At 40.7% G+C, this 27,500-nt stretch overlaps 1 protein-coding gene across 1 annotated transcript in view; it reads right to left on the minus strand.

Moving 5' to 3' along the window:
* Positions 1–27,500, minus strand: part of si:dkey-237h12.3 (teneurin-3) — a 581,230-nt gene that overhangs the window by 44,836 nt on the left and 508,894 nt on the right. The window contains 6 exon segments of the mRNA XM_062039678.1: positions 722–852; positions 923–2,534; positions 6,063–6,359; positions 8,441–8,676; positions 12,643–12,818; positions 17,776–18,659. Coding sequence (XP_061895662.1) covers positions 722–852; positions 923–2,534; positions 6,063–6,359; positions 8,441–8,676; positions 12,643–12,818; positions 17,776–18,659 — 3,336 coding nt within the window.

Here is a 27,500-nt window from a genome sequence, read left to right on the forward strand (position 1 = left end):
CATGTATATACATACATACATGCATATATATACATATATACATGCATATATATATATATATATATATATATATATATATATATATATATATATATATATATATATATATATATATATATATATATGTGTATATATATACATATATACATGCATATATATATATATATATATATATATATATATATATATATATATATATATATATATATATATATATATATATATATATATATATATATATATATATATGTATATATATACATATATACATGCATATATACAAACATTTGTATGCATGTATGTACGTATGTATACATGCATGTATACATAAATGCATATATGCACATAATAAATTCATAAAAGAAGTAAACTTCATGAAAGTTTTTTGTGACCAACAAGTATGTGCTCCAATCACTCTATCACAAAAAAATAAGAGTAGGAGAAATTATTGGAAACTCAAAACAGTTATGACATTATCTTCTTTACAAGTGTATGTCAAATTTTGATCGCGACTGTATGTCAGTTTTTGTAATATTCCACGTTTGACAGTAGATTCCGTTTTTCAGGCCGATTCTGTAATTCTTTGTGATTCCGTTAAAGCGTAAATCCTATTCATAGTTAAATATAGCAATACATTTGGAATAAATAATACCTAAAGATGCATCAATACTGGAAGGGGAGTTGCTCAAAGATTAGACAGTAAAACATTAAGGCAACCAACCGGCAGATCGTCCCACAGCTGACTCTTCCTCAGCTCGTACGACGGCATGCTCAGGTCGAAGTTGGGAACAGGGAACCCGGGAATGGTGTTGTGAAGGTGAAAGCCAAAAGTGACGAGCCAGCTGTTCACATCTGTGCAACACAAGAACAATGTCGTGCCACTTTCTCTGGCGCTCATAAGGTCTTTGATGGCGCTTCTTACCTGCAACATATTCCTTCACTTCATGCACCTTGCTGATGGGGTTGTTATTCCTGAACATGTAAAGGTTAAAGGGCGCCGGCTCTTTGCCCACGTTCTTCAGCATCAAAACATCGGGCACCGTCCACCTCCCGGACATGATGTCGTAGTCCCTCTCGCCAAAGTGCAGTAGTTTGGTGAGCGGGTCGTAGAGTCCTCCGTGGAAGCCCAGCACCAGCTGGAAGTCCGCGTTGGAGTCGAAGTAGACCTCGCCGTAAGCGGTGTACTGTAGCTGCTTGACCAGGAGGCCGTTGCTGGTGAAGACCGCCAGAGGCGTGCCGGTGTTATCGCAGGCGATGTAGAACTCCTCGCCGCTGCTGATCTCCATGGCGAACAGGTGGCCTTGGAGGTCGTAGTAAAGTGAGGTGATCTCGGAGCTGGAGTGGTTGTAGACGTGCGTGATCCTGGCTGGGTAGCTGAGGTCGGCGTAAAAGTACTGCAGGTGCTGGCCGAGGCTGGTCTTGGTGGACACTCTGCGACTGAGACCGTCGTAACGATACTGGATGGTCCAGCCGCTGCTTTTGCTGTAGACCCTCGCCAGCAGACCTTTGGAGTTGTACTCGAAGATCTCCGCCCCCCTCTGACGGAGGAAACCGTCCTCATCCATCCTGTACTGGATGTCCCCCAGGCGAGTGATCCTGTCCCTCAAGTCATATCGCAGCGGAAGGAGCCTGGCGCTGTTCCCCGCGTTGAGCAGGTGCAGGTTCCCGTTCAGGTCGTAGGTGTAGCGCCACGTGACTTTCTCGTTCAAGTACACGGTCTGCAGCTGGCCGTCCACGTCATACTCGTAGCTGTACTTAGTGGTGTTGGCGAAGGGGCCGATCTTGAGCTCTCGCTTGGTGACGCGTCCGACATCGTCGTACTGGAAGGTGATCCAGTACATGAGGGAGCGGAATATCTCGTACTGGATCTCCTTGATGCGTCCGTGGGCGTCAAAGTGCTTGGTGTATGTCATGACCGCGGTGGATATGATCTGGTTGATGTCGTAATAGATCACTCCGAACTTTCCGAACTGCTCGATCTTCCCGGAGATGTCGTCAAACTGGTACAAGTCGATGGGCAGCGGCGTCTCGTTGATGACGCCTTGCACACTAGTGACACGCAGGCTGCTGTCGTAGGTGTAATCGAAACGTGCGTTGACCATCCCGTCTTCGCTAAAGCGGAAGATCTGCCGGTCCACTAACGGCCCCACCTGGCGGTAACGGATGGAACAGATGAACCCTTCGCTCTGCAGGTTGACCGTCTTCAGGACGCCGGCCGTCTCGTCGTAGGTGAAGCTGACTCTGGTGCTGTCGTACAGGATCTCCGACAGCTTGTTCTGGCGCCGGTACCGGTACAGGACCCTGCGGCCGGTGCCGAAGTGACATACTCTCATGAGGAGCCCGTCCTCGCTGTAGTCCACGGCCACCGAGGCGTTGCTCTCCGGGGGGTGGTAAAGGTTGCGGTAGTAGCCCACCGAGCGGATGGTCTGCATGGTGTAGCGGGCCACGCTCGGCATGGTGACACCGGCGAGGCGGTCCAGCGGGTCGAAATCAAAAATGTACTGGCGCTGGCTGTGGAGCAGCAGGACCATGGACTATGGGGACACGACAGAGCAGAGAGGCAAGTGAATTAGACTTTTAATGCTTGAGCAGGCGTGCTGGGTGAGAGAAAGGCAGAATCAACAATGTCATCAGTTGTTAATAAAAACAAGCACACATTGTAAAAAACAGACTATAATCGTGTACACAGATCTGACTAAGGAACTCTTTTTGACTAAAAGCTTTTTAAACGAATTAATTTAACTTCTTTTTGTCAATATTTTATGCCTGCCTTGGCATCGCTATGAGTTTGCAGTCAATGGAAGAAAGTATTTTTCTGGATGGTTTAGGCTATGTTTGCAATAAGTCGGATAACCCCTTAAACAAATAATTATTCAGCCTAAGCCCCGTTTCAGCCACACTAAACCAGCGTTTAAGGTCCCCCTCCTCGGACAATTTTTTACACGGGTAAGTGCGCCGTGTATTTCTTGAATCTCCGGCTCTTAGCTTTGTATGGACTCTTTGATTGTTTACAAACTGAGTTTGTAAACAAGTTTGCAGCACCAGCAAAAGGGACTTAACTTGACAAACTGACCCAGAAAGCCGGCCAAACTATTGGCACGCAGTTGGAGGCCTTTGTGTCAGTGAGGGACAGGAGGACACTGGACAAACTACTCGCCATCATGGACAATCCTGCCCACCCACTACACCAGACAATTAAGGGACAGCGGAGCTCATACTCCAACAGGCTCCTTCAGCTTCCTTCCCACAGTGTTCCATTCAAAAACTCCTTCATTCCGCACTCCATCCAGCTGTATAATCACTCGCCATACATCAATAGATGATATATGTCTATTACCTGACACCTTCTATGTTAGCTACCTCTCTTTGTTTATAATGTATATTTTCTGCTGGATCTACTCTCTATTTTATGCTGCAGCTGTTACGTATACTGTAATATTGTACATGGTAATTGTTATATATTGTATAAAAATATAATATAATATATCAGTATACATCATATACTGTATATATAATGTGTAAATATTAAATATATGTTATATTTTATATTGCTACTACGGTCTACTTTATACCTGCATTATCCTTTCCATCTTTTGTAACTGAGCTACTGTGTGGAACAATTTCTCTTGTGGATCTATAACATTTGTCTAAGTCTAAATCTAAGCATCAAGTCAGATCAGACACTGGGGGGCATGTTTTCATGTTATCCAGGGATTACTATGATATGTTCAATGAATTTTTTCTCAGCTTTCACAGGAAATATCGTAGGGAATCGTAATTTGCGGTCTTTCCGCATTATTGCTGTGACTGTCTGGTGGAGTCAACAAAGCCCTCTGATCAGAGGGTGGCGATTACTCACGCCCTACGGTTGAAGTCATTTACAGTAAATGGAGGTCGCAGCTCCGGCTGTCTCGCCGAGGTTCATCACCCTCCTCCGTTAGAATGTCATGCGCAGTCATCCGCGGACACATCCGGCGTTCCCAGCGGTCCCCGAGCTCTCCGAGTTCCTAACGTCAGAGTGTGCCCACGGCCTCTCGCGGTCACGCAACCCACGCCAAATAACTTTGTGGGAAACAACTAAATAATGTTAAAACGGAAGGAACGGAGGGAGCCTTAAAACGCCGTCTTTGGCTGGTTGGCATTCCGTTAGATCCGCATCCTGTGAAGTCAATTCAGAGCATTCGGGAGAATATCAAAGCGTCCCATTCCTACTATCCCCCTTAGTGTTCTTCTGTTTGGCGGAAAAGATGCAATGTATGTCGGCTACATCTGCTCCTCTATTTATTTTTGAGGCAGCCCGTGCACGGTGTCAAACATTAATTTTATGTGATTTATTGTGAGCCTAAAACAAATTCAGATCTGCAGACACTTGGCAGGTCATGAATAAAACATGGTCACTGCGACGGTCCCCAGCTGTACGCCAATAGTGCTTTGAAGAGTGCACTGCTATTAAAAACACATACGCTTTGATGGAGCCCAGGATACTTTCCTCAAGTTTGGCCTCCTCAGCTGACCCCCACGGGAAAAAAAACAGCTGCCTATCTCGGCGTAAATGATTCAATAACTCCACTGTTCTTGCCACGCCACCACTATGCTACTCGCAGATGTTTATGCAGATGCAATCAGGCTTGAAGGATTGTGTTCAAATGATGATTGGAGATCTGCACTGCTGCATGGAAATTAGTCCGCTCTAGGGTGACCTTGATTGATGTCATGTTTTCGCAGCTAATGTTGACCAGCACATTCTGTGAATTATTCCCTGAGTTTGTAAACATTAACAAAAACGATACTGATATAAATGAAAGATGGCTCTATTCACTCGAGTATCGATCATATACTGATACTACCCTTGGTGTCCACACTGCCTGTCTGCTACATACACTATATTGCCAAAAGTATTTGGCCACCCATCCAAATGATGAGAATCAAGTGTCCTAATCACTTGGCCCGGCCACAGGTGTATAAAATAAAGCACTTAGGCATGGAGACTGTTTCTACAAACATTTGTGAAAGAATGGGCCGCTCTCAGTGATTTCCAGCGTGGAACTGTCATAGGATGCCACCTGTGCAACAAATCCAGTCGTGAAATGTCCTCACTCCTAAATATTCCAAAGTCAACTGTCGGCTTTATCATAAGAAACTGGAAGAGTTTGGGAACAACGGCAACTCAGCCACCAAGTGGTAGGCCACGTAAACTGACAGAGAGGGTTCAGCAGATGCTGAAGCGCATAGTGCAAAGACCTCCAAACCCAGACTGGTCCAACAGATTGCCAGATGGAAAAACGTGATTCATCACTCCAGAGAAGGCGTCTCCACTGCTACTGACGTGCTTTACACCACTGCATCCCACACTTTGCATTGGACTTGGTGATGTATGGCTTAGATGCAGCTGTTTGGCCATGGAAACCCAATCCATGAAACTCTCTGCATACTGTACGTGGGCTAATTGGAAGGTCACATGAAGTTTGGAGCTCTGTAGCAACTGACTGTGCAGAAAGTCTCTTTGCATTATGCGCTTCAGCATCCGCTGTCCCCTCTCTGTCAGTTTACGTGGCCTACCACTTGGTGGCTGAGTTGCTGTTGTTCCCAAACTCTTCCATGTTCTTATAATAAAGCCGTCAGTTGACTTTGGAATATTTAGGAGCGAGGAAATTTCACGACTGTATTTGTTGCACAGGTGGCATCCTATGACAGTTTCACGCTGGTAATCACTGAGAGCGGCCCATTCTTTCACAAATGTTTGTAGAAACAGTCTCCATGCCTAAGTGCTTGATTTTATACACCTGTGATTAGGACACCTGATTCTCATCATTTGGATGGGTGGCCAAATAATTTTTGGCAATATCCAACCTATTTATTTATTTACTTTTTTGAAGTAAAACTTGGTTATAAGTGTGTATGAGTACTTTTTGAATACTGTGATAATATTGGTAACTGTGATAATGTTGGTGACAATAACCATGACATGAATTGTTCCTATTGTTACATCAATAATATTAATCAAGTATTTTGGTGGGGCTTTTCCCCTAATTAGTAAAGACTTCTTTCAGTTCTGGTCCTACCTGCTCCAGGTAGGTGTAACTCCATATCTTCCCATCAGCAAAGACACGGGACACCAAGCGGCCTTGCGTGTCGTAGCCCAGCCTCTCGGTGGTAGGACCTCTCTGCAGGGTACTGATCTGTCCGCTGCTGGTCCGGCTCACGTTGACGGGCAGGAGCTTACTGCTGGGCACCCACAGCACGGGGTGTCCCGCTGTGTCGTAAATGATCTTCAGGAGGAACTTCCTGTGGTCGTCGTAGATCTTCTCCGTCCTCAGAGTGCGATCGTAATCCACTGAAAGGATGTTCCGTCCGTTCACCTGTGGGGCGGTAGGTACCGTGTTAGGACTCATCCCTGGAAACCAAGGTAACTGTCCAGGGACTACAACGTACAGGCATAGAATCTTTGAGTGTACCACGGCACTCTTTTGGATAGCTGATATTAGGATTCTCCCTTTTCGGAGGGCAGAGTCCACCCAGATTCTTTAGTTTTAAGGCTGTCTAAAATAATGAGAGGTGACTAGAACTGAAGTTTAACAATTTATTCGACAAAATGCAAACCACAGAGACACCAGGCCTGGAGAAAGAGCAAACGAGCTATCGAGAGGCTGCAAGCTTTTTGTCTGCTTAGGTTGCCACGCCTCGATATTAATAGAAAGTGAAATTTAAACTTAAGAATTGAAAGCGAAACTTAACGTATGCGCTTTAGTGAAGAGGTTCTTGACCTTTTTGACTCAAACATTAACACTAAGTTAGTACTCTTACTGTTGATTTTAATTGTAGTCAATAACCTACTGACGGTTTAACAGGATTAAACCTAGCCAAATGTTATGAAAATGTGTTAATCACAAATACTATTATCAAGGCTTAGGTTAGGCTGATTACAAAAAATAAATACTGTATTTTCCGGACCATAGGATGAACTGCCGATGAATGGTCTATTTTTTTATCTTTTTTCATATACAAGGCGCACCACCGGATTATAAGGCGCATTAAAGGGGTCATAATATTATGGTTTTTTTTATAAATGTAAAAGACTTCCTTGTGGTCTACATAACATGTAATAATGGTTCTTTGGTCAAAATGTTGCATAGATGATGTTTTACATCTTCAAGCCACTTTCTGACAGTCGCTTCCGTCTTATTTACGTGGCTCACCTTCGGCAGCGTCTTCTCCCCGTCATCTTTGTTGTAGTGGTGTAGTGTGCAAGGACGGGAGTGGAAGAAGTGTCAAAATATGGCGCTAACTGTTTTAATGACATTCAGACTTTACTTCAATCAATAACAGAGCGGCATCTCCTCATCCGGAAACAATAAGAAGGCCGGAAATGTGTCCCGTGAAAAACCGTCCGACCGGAACTCTCTAATTACTAAAGTTCCTTGGGTGAATAATGTATACTCACTACACCGGTATGTTTTAGCGCTTTCATGGTGAGTTTACTGACAGATGTAAGTAAGAACTTTACGCTACTTTATATTAGAAATGGCAACAGCGGAGGATGAATGTCCCATAACAAGAAGATAGAGAAAAAGAAGAAGATTATCGACTATGTTGTCCGCACGGACTACAAAGGCGGACGCGCACAATTTTTCAGGATTTATGCAGATCCTAAATACAGATCAGCAGGTACCAGAAGGCAAGAAAAGTTTATTTTTCATAATATTGCGAAACAAAACGGCAGTTAAGATGTCTTACCTTATACACACACCATAATAATACTCCTATGTTGAAGCACAGTACAATCCATCAGGCGGTGCGGCTTCATAGCTTACCAAAGTCGTACTAAAACATTTTGATAGGTTTTTGAGCGCCGTGTGTAATGTTCTATATTTTCAATGGAACATATAACATGTTGGTGTTGTTTACTTAAATCATATTGCCACCATAGTGCAGTCTACACGTATCTCTTATGTTTGACTGCCATCTACTTATCATTACACCATGTACCAAATAAAATTACTTCAAGGTCGGTAAGCAAAACCAGAATTATTCCGCACATTCGGCGCACCGGGTTATAAGGTGCACTGTTGAGTTTTGAGAAAAAAAAAAGATTTTAAGTGTGCATTATAGTCTGTAAAATACGGTACTAATCAAACATACTGCAAAAGTAAGGACTAAATAAAAAACATTCTAACTAAATTACTAATAATAATATAATATACTGTCAATAAAATTCAAGCACAACTTTGGTCATCATTTTTGCACTTAAGAAAATTATTTGACTTTAGCTCCAGACTTCTTCAGTTTGTTTCAAATTGTCATTGCTGCCACAAGTGGTGGAAAAGTGTATTACAACTGAGTACCACAACTGAGCAACAAACATTTTTTGGCGGTCCAACAATGGTTAAGAAACACTGCTTCTGTGCACATCCATATTCTCCTCTAAAAGGGTCCCACCTACCCTCAGCTTGCGTCCGAAAACAATCACTTTCCCTCTGGCTTGTTCTTTGCGAAAGCGCCATTCCACCAAGTTCTGGCCGCTCTCGCCCGGCAAGCTCATGTTGCGCCGGGCTACGGTCGGGTTGGCAGCCCCCGCCAGGATGTGGGGCTCGGTCTGGTAGTGGGTGTCCATCCCGTTGGCGTACGTGACTCTCAGCGAGTTGTCGAAGCCCACCTGGTAGCTGCTTTTGCACTGGTCTGTGGAGAAGGACAAAACAGGCAATTATCGCACACGATCAATCCTCTCGGGAGCCTCCTGGGATCGGTCGGGTTCTAATCACATTTTTACAAAAGAAAAAGGAAGAAATCAAGCTGTCCCCAGGATGGGAATTTAGATGCATGACACAGTGTGATGAGGGACTTGGGGTCTCGGTATCAGTATCTTGGTATCTCTGTGATACTTGAGTATTGGCAAATTGGGATTTGGACCAATCTGGATTGCTTCATAACACGGGCTTTTCATTCACCTTCTGTGCATTACTTGTTTGAGAATGTTCAGTGAAACCACGATCAAGTGCCATCAGTGCTTCGTATTTAAGTCCTCAGGTCTGTGGTCCACAGGCGTTCATGGATTTGTGCCTCCCAGGTCCCCAAACCCAATTCCCTGGAGACCGAAGTACTCCTCTCAGGGGTTGAGGACTTAACTTGGAATCAAAGCCTAGGCCACTGTAAGTGAGAACTGGACCATCAAACCCCAAATGACAGGTTTGTCTTGGAATTAAAACCGGGGACCCTGGACCAACAAGCCCCTAAACCCAATGACGAATAAATTGGTACCTAGGGATGGGTACCGTTCACATTTGAAGCAATACAGTACTGATTCCAATTTACCGGTCGATCTACGTTCCCATCCTCACCTATGGTCATGAGCTTTGGGTTATGACCGAAAGAACAAGATCACAGGCACAAGCGGCCGAAATGAGTTTCCTCCGCCGGGTGGCGGGGCTCTCCCGTAGAGATAGGGTGAGAAGCTCAGCCATCCGGGAGGAGCTCAAAGTAAAGCCGCTGCTCCTCCACATCGAGAGGAGCCAGATGAGGTGGTTCCGGCATCTGGTCAGGATGCCACCCGAACGCCTCCCTAGGGAGGTGTTTAGGGCACGTCCGACTGGTAGGAGGCCACGGGGAAGACCCAGGACACGTTGGGAAGACTATGTCTCCCGGCTGGCCTGGGAACGCCTCGGGATCCCCCGGCAAGAGCTGGACGAAGTGGCTGGGAAGAGGAAAGTCTGGGCTTCCCTGCTTAGGCTGCTGCCCCCGCGACCCGACCTCGGATAAGCGGAAGAAGATGGATGGATGGATGGACAGTTCTGATTCCTGCTACCTGGGTATCGATACTAGTACTCAACCAATTCCTGTACTTCAGTGTCTTAAAAAATATGAATTATTTTTGACCCCGAAAGGGACAAGCGGTAGAAAATGGATGGATGGATGGATAATAAAATCACAAATAGTATTGCAACATTCGAATATGAGCTAATTATGATGATTGCTGTCCAGTTGGTAAATCTTGTTTTATTATCAGTCCAAGACGATAGATGGCAATAATGTATAGTTTATGGTGAGTTGGTCAGTTCAGTCTTTGCTCTCTGTTGCGCCCTACAAAGTCTTAATACTGAAAATATTGTACTAATTACGCACCAGCTGTTTGATTGTAACATGCATTTTAGTTTTAGTTTTCATTAACAAATTTGTAGGTGTTGAAAATAAAAAGTTAAACTCGCAAATGCTAATGAGTAGCATGTCAAAAGCAAAATCAATGTATATTAGCTTCAAGCTAGCGCATTTCTTTGGAAAAATGGAGCCTTACTTTACGTTGGAGCATTTTTTGAGTCGATTTCGCCACCTGCCGTGACGTCACGCACAACCCAGGTACCGAAACATGGCATTGTCTGATTTTTCGTGGACCGGAGAGATTTGGTTAGTGCTAAAAAAAGTACCGGATTCCGTACCCATCCCTAGTGGTACCTCAACTTAGAAGTATCTTGAGATATGAGCGGTTTTTTGTTATACTTTAAGTTGCGAGCATAATTTCAATTACGAGCATTTTCACCGCCCATTTGGCCCACAGCCAGAGATCGACACAATCCTGCCCTCCAACCGCCGGAACTGAGAGAGTTAGTGCGAAGGAGAAGAAGCGGACGACCGAGTCACAGAAACAACCCATCAAAAACATGCCGTTGCGTCAGTCCGCATCACACAAGCCACAGCCAGTCTACGCAGCATGCAGACAAACATGTTAAAACGGCCAACATTTATTCATGAAAATATTAAGAAGCTGCTGATGCTTTGTAAGACGTGTTTCAATGTTTTGCCTCGCTCTGGCTCAATCAACTGGACAGTTGAGCATACAGGACTGTCTCAGAAAATTAGAATATTGTGATAAAGTCCTTTATTTTCTGTAATCCGTGCAAAGGGATTCCCAACCAAGTACTGAGTGCATTAATTGACATTTTCAAATGTTTGATTTTGTTTTGCTGTTATAAATCTTTTTTTTTACGTGGTCTGAGGAAATATTCTAATTTTTTGAGATAAGATTTTTGAGTTTTCTTAAGCTGTATGCCATAATCAGCAATATTAAAATAATAAAAGGCTTGCAATATTTCAGTTGATGTGTTATGAATCCAGAATGTATGACATTTTTGTTTTTTTAATTGCATTACAGAAAATAAAGAACTTTATCACAATATTCTAATTTTCTGAGACAGTCCTGTAACTTCTGGTACACAAACATACACATCGCTTGTCGTCAACTCTGACTTCTCCAGTCCGTCACTGAAATATATCCGTGTGGAACATAATTAAGGATTTTCTAATTACTATTGTTAAATAGAGTTGCAGCCTGTATCAATATAATTACATTATTTAATAAAATGACAGTATTTGTTTGTAGGACATGCTATTGTAATGTTTTAAGTAATATTTTAAACATGTGTTTTTCTTTATAAAAGGCATGTTACATGTTAAAATGGTGATGTTTTGCAGGGATCTAATCAATTTCAATTCAATTCAATGGGCGCGGCTTATTTTAGATACCAAAGTCGTACTAAAACATTTTGATAGATTTCTGAGCGCCGCGTGTAATGTTCTATATTTTCAATGGCACATATAAAATGTTGGTGTTGTTTACTTGAGTCATATTGCAGTCTACACATATCTCTTATGTGTGACTGCCATCTACTGGTCACACATATCATCACACCATGTACCAAATAAAATAGCTTTGAGGTCAGTAAGCAAAACCAGAATTATTCCGTGCATTAGGCGCACCGGGTTTTAAGGAGCACTGTCGAGTTTTGAGGAAAAAAAAAAAGATTTTAAGTGCGCCTTACAGTCCGGAAAATACGGTACTAATCAAATATACTGCAAAAGTAAGGACTTGTTGAATAAAAATCACATACACATATGCAAAGGCTAAAATAAAAACATTCTAACTAAATTACTAATAAATAATAATAATGTAATACACTGTCAATAAAATTCAAGCACAACTTTGGCCATAATTTTTGCACTTGTTGGTGTTGGTGGTGTTTACTTGAGTCATATTGCAGTCTACACGTATCTCTTATGTGTGACTGCCATCTACTGGTCACACTAATCATTACACCATGTACCAAATAAAATTACTTTGAGGTCGGTAAGCAAAACCAGAATTTTTCCGTACATTAGGCGCACCGGGTTAAAAGGCACGTTATGAAGTTTTGAGAAAAAACAAAATATTTTAAGAGCTCCTTATAGTCCGGAAAATACGGTAATAATCAAATATACTGCAAAGGTAGGGATTTATAAAAAATCACATACATATATGCAATGCTAAAATAAAAATATTCTAACTAAATTACTAATAAATAATAATAATGTAATACACTGTCAATAAAATTCAAGCAAAACTTTGGTCATAATTTTTGCACTTAAGAACATTATTTGACTTTAGCTCCAGACTTCTTCAGTTTGTTCAAAATTGTCATTGCTGCCACAAGTGGTGGAAAAGTGTATTGCAACTGAGTACCGCTGCGGCCCATATGTACTACAACTGAGAAACAAACTACAAACAAACATTTGTTTATAGGACATGCTATTGTAATGTTTTAAGTAACATTTTAAACATGTGTTTTTCATTTTAAAATGCATGTTACACCGCTGTACTGCCCCGGCGCCACATATTACCCTGGGACAAAGTGTAGTAGGCGTGGATGGTGGAGGTGTTGGTGGTGATGCTGATCTCCTCCTCCGTCAGGGAGCTTTCGATGTCCACCGTCAAGGTGCTGTCGATGTCGGTGTACAGGTTGTTCACCATGCCGGTGGGGAAGGTGACGTTCATCAGGCGCCCTTCGCTGTCGTAGCTGTTTGGACGGGGAAAAAAAACGGGATTTGTATCAAGGCAGCGCGTTCAATTTAGTGAGACGCTCACACTATAAAAATACTTTTTCATGGCCAAAAAAGTCCAAATTGTTGATTAGGATTAGATGTGTGTGGGGGGGGGGGGCGTGAGCGGTAATAGCGTACAGTAGAAAAGGGATTCATACGACCCCATACCTGTGTGGATCGCGCTCGAAAAGAATGGTGGGGGAGGTTTAATCATCTCGCAATGCAGTTTGCTGAAAATGAAGGAGAGTGCCACTCTACATAGCAACTAGAATGTGGTCGAAGTTGGAAAATGCCACAAAACACATTTTAAGATATTCAACACTTTACTGCCGTCCGGCGGATAAAGTGGATAGCGCACCCCCTATTTGTCGTGTTTCATGTGTCAGGTAAACGGTAACTAGTGGGACCTTATGAATCCCCTACCTACTGAGTATCTGTACACGGTATTTATCACTGTACACGTGAGAGGCATAGACATAATTAAATTTTTAGTGTTCGTAAATAGGGGTGTTACATTGTTGTTGTTTTTTAGATTAAATGCAATTCTTATTTGTAACGATTCTAAATTGAGTCAAAATATAAAAAAACATTTATATATATATATATATATATATATATATATATATATATATATATATATATATATATATATATATATATATATATATATATATATATTTATATATATATATATATATATATATATATATATATATATATATATATATATATATATATATATATATATATATATATATATATATATATATTTATATATATATATACCTATATTTTTAGCGCTAAAATATTATATACATTTATATATACATACATATATACACACATACATATATATACAGTATATATATATGTATATATCAATCAATCAATCAATCAATCGTTTATTTATATAGCCCTAAATCACAAGTGTCTCAAAGGGCTGTACAAGCCACAACGACATCCTCGGTACAGAGCCCACATACGGGCAAGGAAAACTCACCCCAGTGGGACGTCAATGTGAATGACTATGAGAAACCTTGGAGAGGACCGCATATGTGGGTAACCCCCCCCTCTATATATATATATATATATATATATATATATATATATATATATATATATATATATATATATATATATATATATATATATTAGAGATGTCCGATAATATCGGTCTGCTGATATTATCGGCCGATAAATGCGTTAAAATGTAATATCGGAACTTATCGGTATCGTTTTTTTAAATTATCAGTATCGTTTTTTTATTTTTATTTTTTATTAAATCCACATAAAAAAACACAAGATACACTTACAATTAGTGCACCAACCCAAAAAACCTCCCTCCCCCATTTACACTCATTCACACTCATTCACACAAAAGGGTTGTTTCTTTCTGTTATCAATATTCTGGTTCCTACATTATATATCAATATATATCAATACAGTCTGCAAGGGATACAGTCCGTAAGCACACATGATTGTGCGTGCTGCTGGTCCACTAATAATACTAACCTTTAACAGTTAATTTTACAAATTTTCATTAATTACTAGTTTCTATGTAACTGTTTTTATATTGTTTTACTTTCTTTTTTATTCAAGAAAATGTTTTTAATTTATTTATCTTATTTTATTTGATTCATTTTTTTAAAAAGTACCTTATCTTCACCATACCTGGTTGTCCAAATTAGGCATAATAATGTGTTAATTCCACGACTGTATATATCGGTTGATATCGGTATCGGTTGATATCGGTATCTGTAATTAAAGAGTTGGACAATATCGGCATATCGGATATCGGCAAAAAGACATTATCGGACATCCCTAATATATATATATATGTGTGTGTTTGTATATATATATATTTTTATCTTATAGTTGATGTAGATGTCCATATCTGCTGTACAGATTGACCTACAAGACAAGTATTGGATACTTCTCTTGTTGCCTTATTTGTATTTGACTCTATAATTATATTATATTATATCTTTATTAAAACAAAACCAGTTTTCTTTTGAGTTATATAGAAAATGATCAGAGCTGTTACTACACTTACAGTCAGAAAGTAAAATGTTCAAAAACCTTCCTGGATTACATTCTGACAACAAAATTGCATTTGTGTCCAAATATTGGGGTCTTTTCTTTAACAAATGTCAGTTATGCAAGCGAGTGATAACCTGTGATTAATCATGATTAATCACAATTCAAGAGTGTGCCTAATCTGGAAAAAAAAAAAAAAGACTTGACAGCCCTAATTTATATTAATGAATCATACAGGCGGATACGTTGATCGCAGTGGTCTGTACACTGCGGAATAGTGTTGTCCCGATACCAATATTATTTTGATACTTTTCGGTACTTTTCTAAATAAAGGAGACCACAAAAAGTTGCATTATTGGCTTTATTTTAACAAAAAATATTAGGGTACATTAAACATATGTTTATTATTGCAAGTTTGTCCTTAAATAAAATAGTGAACATATAAGACATCTTGTCTTTTATTAGTAAGTAAACAAACAAAGACTCCTAATTAGTCTGCTGACATATGCAGTAACATATTGTGTCATGTATCTACCTATTATTTTGTCTACATTATTAAGGACAAGTGGTAGAAAATGAATTATTAATCTACTTTTTCATTTACTGTTAATATCTGCTTACTTTCTCTTTTAACATGTTCTATCTACACTGCTGTTAAAATGTAATAATCACTTATTCTTCTCATCTTTGATACTTTACATTCGTTTTGGAGGATACCACACATTTGGGTATCAATCCGATACCAAGTAGTTACAGGATCATACATTGGTCATATTCAAAGTCCTCATGTGTCCAGGGACATATTTCTTGACTTTATAAACATAATACACATTTTAAAAAAACGACATAAGTTGATGTGATGCCAAAAAATATCAACGTAATCATAGTAGGATCGACTAGATACCTGCCTGTACTTGATATCATTACAGTGGATGTCAGGTGTAGATCCACCAGTGCCATTTGTTTACATTTTGACACTGGTGAGCTACGGTGTGTAGTGAAGCATGTTTAGCTATTCCTCGTCCTGCAGTGATAATGAACTTGTAAGAAACATACTTTATTTGTCGCCATGGAGGTGAGGATTAGTGATTTAGAAGTAGCTACAACACTGCAGACTGCGGCTGGACTTTAGCCGCTAGCTAGCTAGCCATGTCTTGAAGCACCGCTTCCGGTGGGCGTTTCAGTGTTATAACTTCACCTTTATATTTACCTTTTAAGCCAAAATGCATCCGTTCTCCCTTTTCTGTCTACACACTGTGTCTGCTTGTAAGTACTCTGTGATTGTGCGCTGCCGAACATGCTCCTCTGCTCGTAAAACCAGCAATGACACGACGGGGAGGTGGACCGGTACTTTTCAGAGTCGGTATCGTACCGAATATGATTCATTAGTATCGGGGTACTAAATGGTAAATGGTTGTACTTGTATAGCGCTTTTCTACCCCTTTTTAAGGAGCCCAAAGAGCTTTGACAGTATTTCCACATTCACCCATTCACACACTGATGGCGGGAGCTGCCATGCACAGCGCTAACCAGGACCCATCAGGAGCAAGGGTGAAGTGTCTTGCCCAAGGACACAACGGACGTGACTAGGATGGTAGAAGGTGGGGATTGAACCAGTAACCCTCAGATTGCTGGCACGGCCACTCTCCCAACTTCGCCACGCCGTCCCCTACTAGTGTTTTTCAACCTTTTTTGAGGCAAGGCACATTTTCGGAGGCACACCACCAGCAGAAAACTTTGAAAAATTAACTCCACCAAGTCGTCGTGTCTTATTTTGAGTGTGTTGGTGTCTTCCTGTGTGTAGTGCTTTAGTTCTTGTCTTGCTTATTTTGGTGGCCCTTCCTGTTTTGCCGGTGTTTTCCTGTAGTGGCTTCATGTCTTCCTTTGAGCGCTATTCCGCGCACCTGCTTTGTGTTAGCAAGCAAGGCTATTTACGTTGTTGCTATCCTTCTTTGTGTGGCCATTGTTGATTTTCATGTCACGTACGGATGTACTTTGTGGACGCCGTAAGTTTTTGCTGTCGTCCAGCATTCTGTCTCTGTTTACTTTGTAGCCAGTTCAGTTTGACTTTTGCTTTGCATAGCCTTTTCCTTTCGTTCATTTTGGGTTCAAGCATTACATACCCTTTTTACCTGCACCCTGCCTCCCACTGTGGTCTGCATATCGGGATCACAACAAACCATCCTCGTCTCACCCGACACATTCCGACTTTTACAAAGCAATGCTGCCACCTACTGACATGGAGTATTACGTGGTTACCCTGCCGAGTTTTACACAGCACAGACACTAAGCAACGGCACGTTATTGGCAGATTCTAATTATTGATTTGCCAAAAAATATTTTTGGGATAAATTAGGTGAAGTTGCATAATTTCCCACGGCACACCAGACAATATCTCACGGCACAGTGGTTGAAAAACACTGATACTAATACCGGTGTACCTACTGCGGAACGTATGTTAGTTAATTTTTTCGTCTCTAACATTTGCGCTATATAGAGCTACTTTACCGGCTGTTCAAGTGTAAAGTGGAGCAGCCGGCTGAGAAACAACTAAACCATTCAAAAGCAATAACATGGAAAACAAGTGAAAAACATCTGGGCTCAAATATTGTGTCTGTGCCAACCTTAACACGGTAAATAAGACGCTGCGAAGTACAGCTCGTGTGGACTGTGAGCGGCAAGCAATGATTTTATTTCCATTGCTAAACAAACCTCATCCGCTCGACTTCAAGGTGTGAACATTTGCATAATTAAATGAGTCTGCAGAAAGCGGGAGCGTTTGTTTAATTTGTATCGTGAGCAGACTCCACGGGGAGAACAGCCAAATTAATTTCAGCACGAATGATGTAAGGTTATGGAGAGATTCCCACAGACGTATCGCGCCATTGCACTTACTCGTAAAACGTGGTCCAGCCGATCTCGGAGGTCTTTGTAGCCAGCAGACCGTTATTCCCGTGGTAAGTGAGCAGCACCAGCTCTTGTCCCTGAGCGGTGAGGGTCCTGAGCCCGCCGTTGGTGCCCATGGTGAGCCAGATCACCTGGTTGTCCGGGGCCACGATGCGCACCGGCATGCGGTTTAAATCCCGGCGTATTCGCAGGGTGTTCCCGTTACTGTCCGTCACCGCCGTGATGTCGTTGTCGGTGCTGTAGCTGAAAGTGTATTTGAAGTCTCCGGTGAGCAGACTGGCCGTGTGTTGGTGTGTGCCGTTGCTATCAAAGATGTACAGCTCCTGGGCGTCCGGGGAGGCCACCTCAAAGGTATTGGCAGAGGAACCCAAGGTCGGCCCGTTCTGAGAGACGGCCCGGATGCGAATGTTGCCCAGGTCGGCCATGTAAAGTGTTCCATCTGGAGCGGCTACTAAAGAGGACGGGGCGTTGAGCCGTGCATCTTTGGCATAGCCGTCCCCCGCCTGGTAGCAGTCGCAGTTGGCATCGTTCTTGCAGTCGCAGTCAGAGGGGGCGCCGGCCAAATGTGTAATCTCGCCATCCGCAGACACCCTGCGGATCCTGCTGAGTTTCCTCTCGTCCGTCTCGGCTATGAAGATGGCCCCGTGGTAGGAGACGGCGATGGAAACGGCGGACTCCAGAGGGGTCAGCTGGGCTCTTTGGCCGCCGGCCGGCCCGCGTTCCGCGCTGGAGAGCGGGCAGTGGACGGGACGGCCCGCCGCAATGCTCACCTGGCCGTCGTTGGTGATGCGCAGGACGATGTTGTTGTCCAGGACGTAGAGCGAGTTGTCCATCGGGCTCACTGCCAGGTCTGTGGGCCACTCCAAAATGACCTTCAGTACACAAAGATAGTAAACTCGTTACCACAATTCATTGGCCAGAAGTTCAACCTGCGATAGCTGCATATAACAATATATAACTAAACACCACCATGTTTGACCATAACCAAGCTTTTAGGATGTGTTCAAGTTTTTTGTTTTTTTTTAAATGTAGGTTTTACATTTCAAGGGTAGGATTTTCATCGTCATCATCATTTATTTTTATTCCTTTCATGAGAATGCATATATACAAGCCAAGTACAGTTCACACTTTCATTGTTTTTTTTGTGTTCCTGATACATTTCCATGATCAGAAAGGTACAGAGCCCCTAAAAGGAACGTGGAGGGAAAAAAAATGTTTTTTTCCTATGTCAGTGAACCGTAAGTAAACAGACACAGTGATGGTGAACCCAAAGTAAAATAGACACATCGATGGTGAACCTGAAGTAAAACAGACACATTGATGGTGAACCGGAAGTAAAACAGACACATCGATGGTGAACCGGAAGTAAAACAGACATATCGATGGTGAACCAGTAGTGAAACAGACATATCAATGGTGAACCGGAAGTGAAACAGACACAGCAATGGTGAACCGGAAGTGGAACATACACAACAATGGTGAACCGGAAGTGAAACTTACACAACGGTGGTGAACCGGAAGTGAAACAGACACATCGGCGGTGAACCGGAAGTGAAACAAACACGCCAGTGGTGAACCGGAAGTGAAACCGACACGACGATGGTGAACCGGAAGTGAAACAGACACAGTGATGGTGAACCGGAAGTGAAACAGACACAGTGATGGTGAACTGGAAGTGAAACAGACACAGTGATGGTGAACCGGAAGTGAAACAGACACATCAATGGTGAACCAGAAGTGAAACAGCCACATTGGTGGTGAACCGGAAGTGAAACAGACACATCGGTTGTGAACCGGAAGTAAACATACACATCGATGGTGAACCCGAAGTAAAACAGACACAGCGATGGTCAACCAGAAGTGAAACACACACATCGATGGTGAAACCGAAGTAAAACAGACACAGAAATGGTGAACCGGAAGTGAAACAGACACAACAATGGTGAAACGGAAGTGAAACAGACACCAAGATGGTGAACCAGAAGTGAAAGAGACACCACAGTGGTGAACCGGAAGTAAAACAGATACCACAATGGTGAACCAGTAGTGAAACAGACATATCAATGGTGAACCGGAAGTGAAACAGACACAGCAATGCTGAACCTGAAGTGAAACATACACCACAGTGGTGAACCGGAAGTAAAACAGACACATCGATGGTGAACCAGAAGTGAAACAAGACACATCGATGGTGAAACGGAAGTGAAACAGACACAGCAATGGTGAAGGACCATAATACTCCTTCAACACCAACCGCACATCCTCCTTCTTTATTCGTAGTCCATGTTCTCTACATTTAGCGTTCATCCACCGGTACCCGTGAAGCTGGCCAGAGTACTGTAGTTCGTTGCTGATGAATTCAACCAGGACCGCAAGATCACAGTACCATCATGACGAGAAAGCCCCCCTCGCCCTGAATATTCTTTTCAGATGCCTCTCACTTATGTCAAAGCCATGTCTACGTGCAAGAACGGATTTGATGTCTTTACATGTTAGGCCAATACTAAAATATGAATAAATAAACTTCTCCCACGGATGATGGGAGAAGTTCCATCATCCATCGCTGTGTGTTTTACTTCCAGTTCACTGACATAGGAAAAAAGTATTTTGCGAGATCTCGCATCTCAAAACATTTTTCCCCCTCCATGTCACTTTAGGAGCTCTGTAGAAAGGAGCAGATGGAAGAATACTATTATTTTATTTATCTGCGCCCTTTTTTAACACACATTATTTTAGATGACTTCATCACTGTTCCCTCCACCAAAACCCGGACTCCAACATACTTTTTAAATTTCCTTTAAGCATTTTCACAATGACACGTCCAATCAAAAGCAAAAATCAGTATGATATAATTCCAGTTGTCTCTTTTTGTAACTCTTTTTAAATTCAAAGATATCCTTGCAACTTTTTAAGTCCTTCTTTAGAGAATTCCATGCTTTTCACACCAAACAACAGGATTTTTAAAGTCATACATGTGATTCTCATCTTCAGACGTGAACACGAATAACTTTTGTAAGTCCTTCAGAAGAACTTTATTTCTAGCTTTGAACATCACTAATAGAGTATGCAAGTCTACAATGTCTTTTAGTTGTAATAATCCTGACCTGATGAAGAGTGGATTTGTGTGGTCTCTATATCCGACTTTAAAAATAATACCAATTACTATTTTCTGTAGAATAAATAAAGGCATTATGTTGCTGCGATATGTAATTCCCCATATTTCTGCACAATAATTGAAATAAGATAGAATTATTGAGCAATATAACATTGTCATTGTATTATACGGAAAACTGTATTTAACCTTGTTCAAAATAAATAAGCTTTTAGAGCTTATTTTTCACATTAAATATAAGAGCTTTCCATACAATGTCAATATAAGATAAGCAATATAAGATAATATAATATATGACAATATACAATGTAAATATAAGATACGCAATATAAAATAATATAATATATTGCAATATACAATGTCAATATAAGATAAGCAATATAAGAGCTTTCCAAGTCAACTTTTCATCTAGGATGACCCCAAGAAATCTGATTTCAGACACCTCAATTTTCACATTATTTTCACATTTGCATTATTTGCACATTTTCACATTTTTCACATTATTTTTCACATGCAATATATGAGCTTTCCATGTCAACTTTTCATCTAGGATGACCCCAAGGAATCTGATTTCAGACACCTCAATTTTCACATTATTTTCACATTTGCACAATTGCATTATTTGCACATTTTCACATTATTTTTCACATGCAATATATGAGCTTTCCATGTCAACTTTTCATCTAGGATGACCCCAAGGAATCTGATTTCAGACACCTTCTCAATGTTCACATTGTTTATGGATAAACTAACTTCTACCTTTCTTTTGTTACTGAATACCATCAATTTAGTCGTTTCCAAATTTAAAGATCATTTATTTCCATCAAACCACAATTTTAGTTTAACCATTTCCTTTTCAATTTTACGGGCTAAGACTTTCAAGTCACCTCCTGAACAGTATACATTTGTATCGTCTGTGAATAATACGCACTGTAAAATGTTCGAAACCTCACAAATATCTATCATATATAAAATAAAAAGTGTGGGTCCTAAAATCGAACCTTGTGGAATTCCACATTCAATATTCCTACATTCTGACCTATAATCATCAATCTCAACATATTGCTGTGGTTGTTATAAATAGCTGGTTAACCAGTCCAGTGCAACTCATCTAACTCTATAAGTATATCATTTCAAATGAGAATTTGATGATTTATAGTGTCGAATGCCTTCTTTAAGTCAATGAACACTCCTATTGTGTATTTATTTTGATCAATTGCAGTTGTAATCTCTTCAATAATTGTCCTGATGGCCAAGCTTGTAGACCTAATTGATCCAAATCCATACTGATTTTCATTTAATAATTTATGTTTTTCAATAAAGCAGTCTAATTTATTAACAAAATATTTTCTCAGCACTTTTGAAAATAGAGATAGGAGAGATACTGGTCTATCTAACCTCCCTGCTTGGCACTCAGCATCAAGGGTTGGAATTGGGGGTTAAAACACCAAAAATGATTCCCGGGCGCGGCACCGCTGCTTCCCATTGCTCCCCATTGCTCCCCTCACCTCCCAGGGGGTGATCAAGGGGATGGGTCAAATGCAGAGGACAAATTTCACCACACCTAGTGTGTGTGACAATCATTGGTACTTTAACTTTAACTTATAATTACTAATTATGAATATAATATAATAAATTATTTTAAATTTAATTGCGACCTACGAAACCAACACAAATTTATTAGAATTGTCCAGATATGTGAATTTCCTCTTTGGATGCATCTATCTATTCATCTATCCATCTTCAGTAGGTAAGGTTGTATTTTGGGTTAGGGTTATCCTGCGTGTGACTGAAGCCTTAAGTACTGGGACTAGGGTTTTACGGTACAGTGGTAGTAATGAATTGATACTATACTGCCTTTGAAAAATACCGGTACTTTTTTTTTTTATCCGCAAGCTGCCGTGCGGCAGTGACGTAAAGACCCGAGGAGCATGTTGACTGTGTCGGCGCGCGCACAAACACACACACAGAGCGCACAAGCAGAAACAGGGTAGAGAGGAAACAAGGAAAATAAAGGCGATTCTACTGGCTTTAAATACGGAAGTGCCGCGCTGTAAGCAGTGGATTAAAACATGCCTTGCCAAATGTGGCAAGACTACCTGAGCTTCTAATTTAGGTAAACAGTTAAATAATCTTCCAGACCTGCACAATCTGCTGTGCACATACAGATACGTAGACGCGCACAGAGCTGGTTGGCTTCTTGACAAATATTAGCAGAGTCAAAACGGCCCACGTAGCGCAAACTAATGCAAGGGAAATGACAGAATTTTGTTACTAATTCCCACCATCTGTGTTTTATCTTTAACAATGTGTTTTACCTGCTGCATGTCTTATATGTGTCATTTCAGCCGTTTTTAGTATTTACTAGTGATTGTATTTGTCTTAACGCACAGACCAGGATTGGCAACCATAAATCATTCAATCACTCAAACTAGATCCAGTGTTCTGCACTGCAAAAACTGAAATCTAAGTAAGATTAAATATCTCAAATAAGGGTGATATTTGCTTATTTTCTGTCTGATAAGATCATTCTTCTCACTAAGCAGATTTTATGCTAGAGTGTTTTACTTGTTTTAAGGGTTTTGGTCCTAAATGATCTCAGTAAGATATTGCAGCTTGTTGCTGAGATTTGATGACCTACATTGAGTAAAACATGCTTGAAACTAGAATATCAACTTTTGCACAGCTGTGTCATCAACACTCACAAGTATACAACTACTTGTTTAAAGTAATAATTTCTTATTTCAAGGATGAAAAAAAAAAAACATGACTTTGACGCAATTGTGTCTCATAATTAAAACAGATGACAGCCAAATGGACTTTGCTGTTTTATTTTCAATGAAACAATAGAAAATACGTACTCATATAGTAGTACAGTTGTTATTAGTGAGAATACACTAATACAATTTTTGGGTTCATTGAGGTTAGCTAATTTTACTTGTTTTGTAAAGTCTTGACAAGCCAAATTGTCTTGTTCTATTGGCAGATAATTTTGTTTAGTTCAAATAAAATACCCCTACTTTTTGTATTTTTATTTCTTGTTTTTGAACACTGACTTTTTGCAGTGTGGCATGGCATGACATGCAGCCTCCCAGAATTCATGCGACTGAGTCGTGGATCAGTTACAAAAGGCAAACATCGGCCCTCGAACTGATCCCATGTTTGGGTTCGCAAACTAATTACTTATCAATCCAGACTGATACCAACAATCAGACTGAAATCATCAATAATGTGACAGTGAAGGCAATTAGTACAAGGACACAAATGTTTGTCAGAATGTTGCTAAGGATGACTGATTCCTAATAGTGCTAATAATAATACAAAGACTGTATGCTGCCTTTAAGTTAACTGATAGCTAAACATCACGGATCCGGTTTCATTTTTCCCCAATTTGGGCGAATGACAAGCTTACGGCGGCGCCGCCAAAGCGTCTTTATTGACTTTCTGCAAATGACTGCGTTAATTGGCAGAGCGCGACGAGTTGGAGTCTTTTGTCCGCGTGGTTTCTCGCTGTCTTTTCAAGCGCCCACACTCAAGTAAACACAAGGCGAGATTGCTTTCTTGTCATCAGCCATTAAAGCGCTGCCTGTTGCCAGTAAACACCCTCTTGCTCCATTTTCTATTAATGTGCCTCCATTAGAAAATAATGGAGGCTTCTAGTCGGTGTCATTTCTTTTTGACGTTTTTTTGGAGGGCTTTACTCGCTGCTTTGGCGGTCCGCAACAACGAATGGACATTGCAAGAAACAAACATGACAATTGAGATACAACATGATACAACTGCTTTCTGTTCAGGAGAGAACACACAGAAGATAATACAAATAATAACAGAAGAAATGAACAAATTAAAAAGATGGTTTGACAAAAACAGACTATCTTTGAATCTCAGTAAAACTAAAATAATGCTATTTGGTAATAGTAGGAAAGAGCATCATACGCAAATACAAATAGACGGAGTAGACATCGAAAGGGTAAAAGAAACCAGATTTTTGGGAGTATTAATAGATGATAAAATGAACTGGAAATCTCATATACAAAACATACAACATAAGGTAGCAAAAAACATTTCAATAATGAATAAAACAAAACACGTCCTGGGGCAAAAATCACTTCATATTCTCTACTGCTCACTAGTGTTACCATATCTGAGTTATTGTGCAGAAATATGGGGAAATAACTACAAATGTGCGCTACATTCGCTAACCGTGTCACAAAAAAGATCAGTTAGAATAATACATAATGTTGGATATAGAGAACATACAAACCCTTTATTTATTAAGTCAAAAATATTAAAGTTTGGTGATTTGGTAAAATTGCAAACAGCTAAAATGATGTACAAAGCAAACTATAACCTGCTACCAAAGAATGTACAACATTTCTTCTCAACTAAAGAGGAGGAATATAACCTTAGAGGAAAAAATAATTTAAAACATTTATATGCACGTACAACACTTACAACTTTTAGCATAACAGTATGTGGAATTAAATTATGGAATGGATTAAGTAAAGAAGTTAAAAATTGTACTGACATGATCCAGTTTAAGAGGTTGTTTAAATTAATAGTGCTTACAAAGTACAAAGAAGAAGAATTATGAGAAAAACTTCCAACCTTATTGAAAATATTCTTCATCTCAGTATGTTAATAATGACTGACTTAATTAATTACATATTACAAACTGTTGTATATACTAATTCATAGATGTTATTTTATTATATAAAAAGGTCAGTAAATGATTTTATATAATTGTAAATGCTTTGAAGTGGGAAAGGGGTAGGATTAAATAAGCTTTGCTTCTTCCTACTCCTTTTCGGGCACGATGTAAATGAAATGATATGAAATTGTGTGATGTATTATGATGTAAATGTGTTCATGTTCGAAATAAACTAAAAGAAAGAAAGAAAAGAAAGATATAGAATAGTGTTGTAACGATACCAATATTTTGGTACCGGTACTAAAACTATTTTGATACTTTTCGGTACTTTTCCAAATAAAGAGGACCACAAAAAATTGCATTATTGGCTTTATTTTAACACATCTTTTATTTTTTTAATTATTTTTAAATGTATCTCCTTCATTGATGTGCATTTTTGATCAATAGACAATTAAACTTTAGCAACTAAACACATATTTACACACCTATGCTTGAGAAGGAACAGGATGAAGAAAATCTTATATTTCCTGCCCCCTTCAACATAATAAGTAGTTAATGGATAGCCCAGATTCACAAGCATACAAACCAAACAAATACATCCAAATATAATGAAAACAAACAAAGTATTTCTTACATTAGGCGCACCGGGTTATACGGCGCACTGTCAAGTTTTGAGGGGAAAGAAAACAAATTTAAGTGCGTGTTATAGTCTGGAAAATACGGTACTAATCAAATATACTGCAGAAGTAAGGTCTCATACAAATTGTTGAAAAAAAAATCACATACAATTATGCAATGCTAAAATAAAAACATTCAAACTAAATAAATAATAATAACATAATAAACTGTCAATAAAATTCAAGCACAACTTTGGTCATAATTTTTGCACTTTAGCTCCAGACTTCTTCAGTTTGTTTAAAATTGTCATTGCTGCCACAAGTGGTGGAAAAGTGTATTACAACTGAGTACCGCTGCGGCCCGAGTTTTGAGGGGAAAACAATGATTTTAAGTGCGCCTTATAGTCCGGAAAATACGGTACACATAATGGTCAAATGCATATGCAATTGTGTAATATCATGACTGTTCATAACTTTTATGGACAGAATTTCTAGGCGCAGTCAAGGCGTTGAGGGGATCTGGTTTGGTGGCTGCAGGATTAGGTCTCTGCTTTTTGCAGATGATGTGGTCCTGATGGCTTCATCTGGCCAGGATCTTCAGCTCTCGCTGGATCGGTTCGCAGCTGAGTGTGAAGCGACTGGGATGAGAATCAGCACCTCCAAGTCCGAGTCCATGGTTCTCGCCCGGAAAAGGGTGGAGTGCCATCATCGGGTTGCGGAGGAGACCCTGCCCCAAGTGGAGGAGTTCAAGTACCTTGGAGTCTTGTTCACGAGTGGGGGAAGAGTGGATGGTGAGATCGACAGGCGGATCGGTGCGGCGTCTTCAGTAATGCGGACACTGTATCGATCCGTTGTGGTGAAGAAGGAGCTGAGCCGGAAGGCAAAGCTCTCAATTTACCGGTCGATCTACGTTCCCATCCTCACCTATGGTCATGAGCTTTGGGTTATGACCGAAAGGACAAGATCACGGGTACAAGCGGCCCAAATGAGTTTCCTCCGCCGGGTGGCGGGGCTCTCCCTTAGAGATAGGGTGAGAAGCGCTGCCATCCGGGAGGAGCTCAAAGTAAAGCCGCTGCTCCTCCACATGGAGAGGAGCCAGTTGAGGTGGTTCGGGCATCTGGTCAGGATGCCACCCGAACGCCTCCCTAGGGAGGTGTTTAGGGCACGTCCGACCGGCAGGAGGCCACAGGGAAGACCCAGGACACGTTGGGAAGACTATGTCTCTCGGCTGGCCTGGGAACGCCTCGGGATCCCCCGGGAAGAGCTTGACGAAGTGGCTGGGGAGAGGGAAGTCTGGGCTTCCCTGCTTAGGCTGCTGCCCCCGCGACCCGAC

This window comes from Entelurus aequoreus, linkage group LG28 (genome assembly GCF_033978785.1).
Source record: "Entelurus aequoreus isolate RoL-2023_Sb linkage group LG28, RoL_Eaeq_v1.1, whole genome shotgun sequence".
Classification (NCBI taxonomy): domain Eukaryota; kingdom Metazoa; phylum Chordata; class Actinopteri; order Syngnathiformes; family Syngnathidae; genus Entelurus; species Entelurus aequoreus.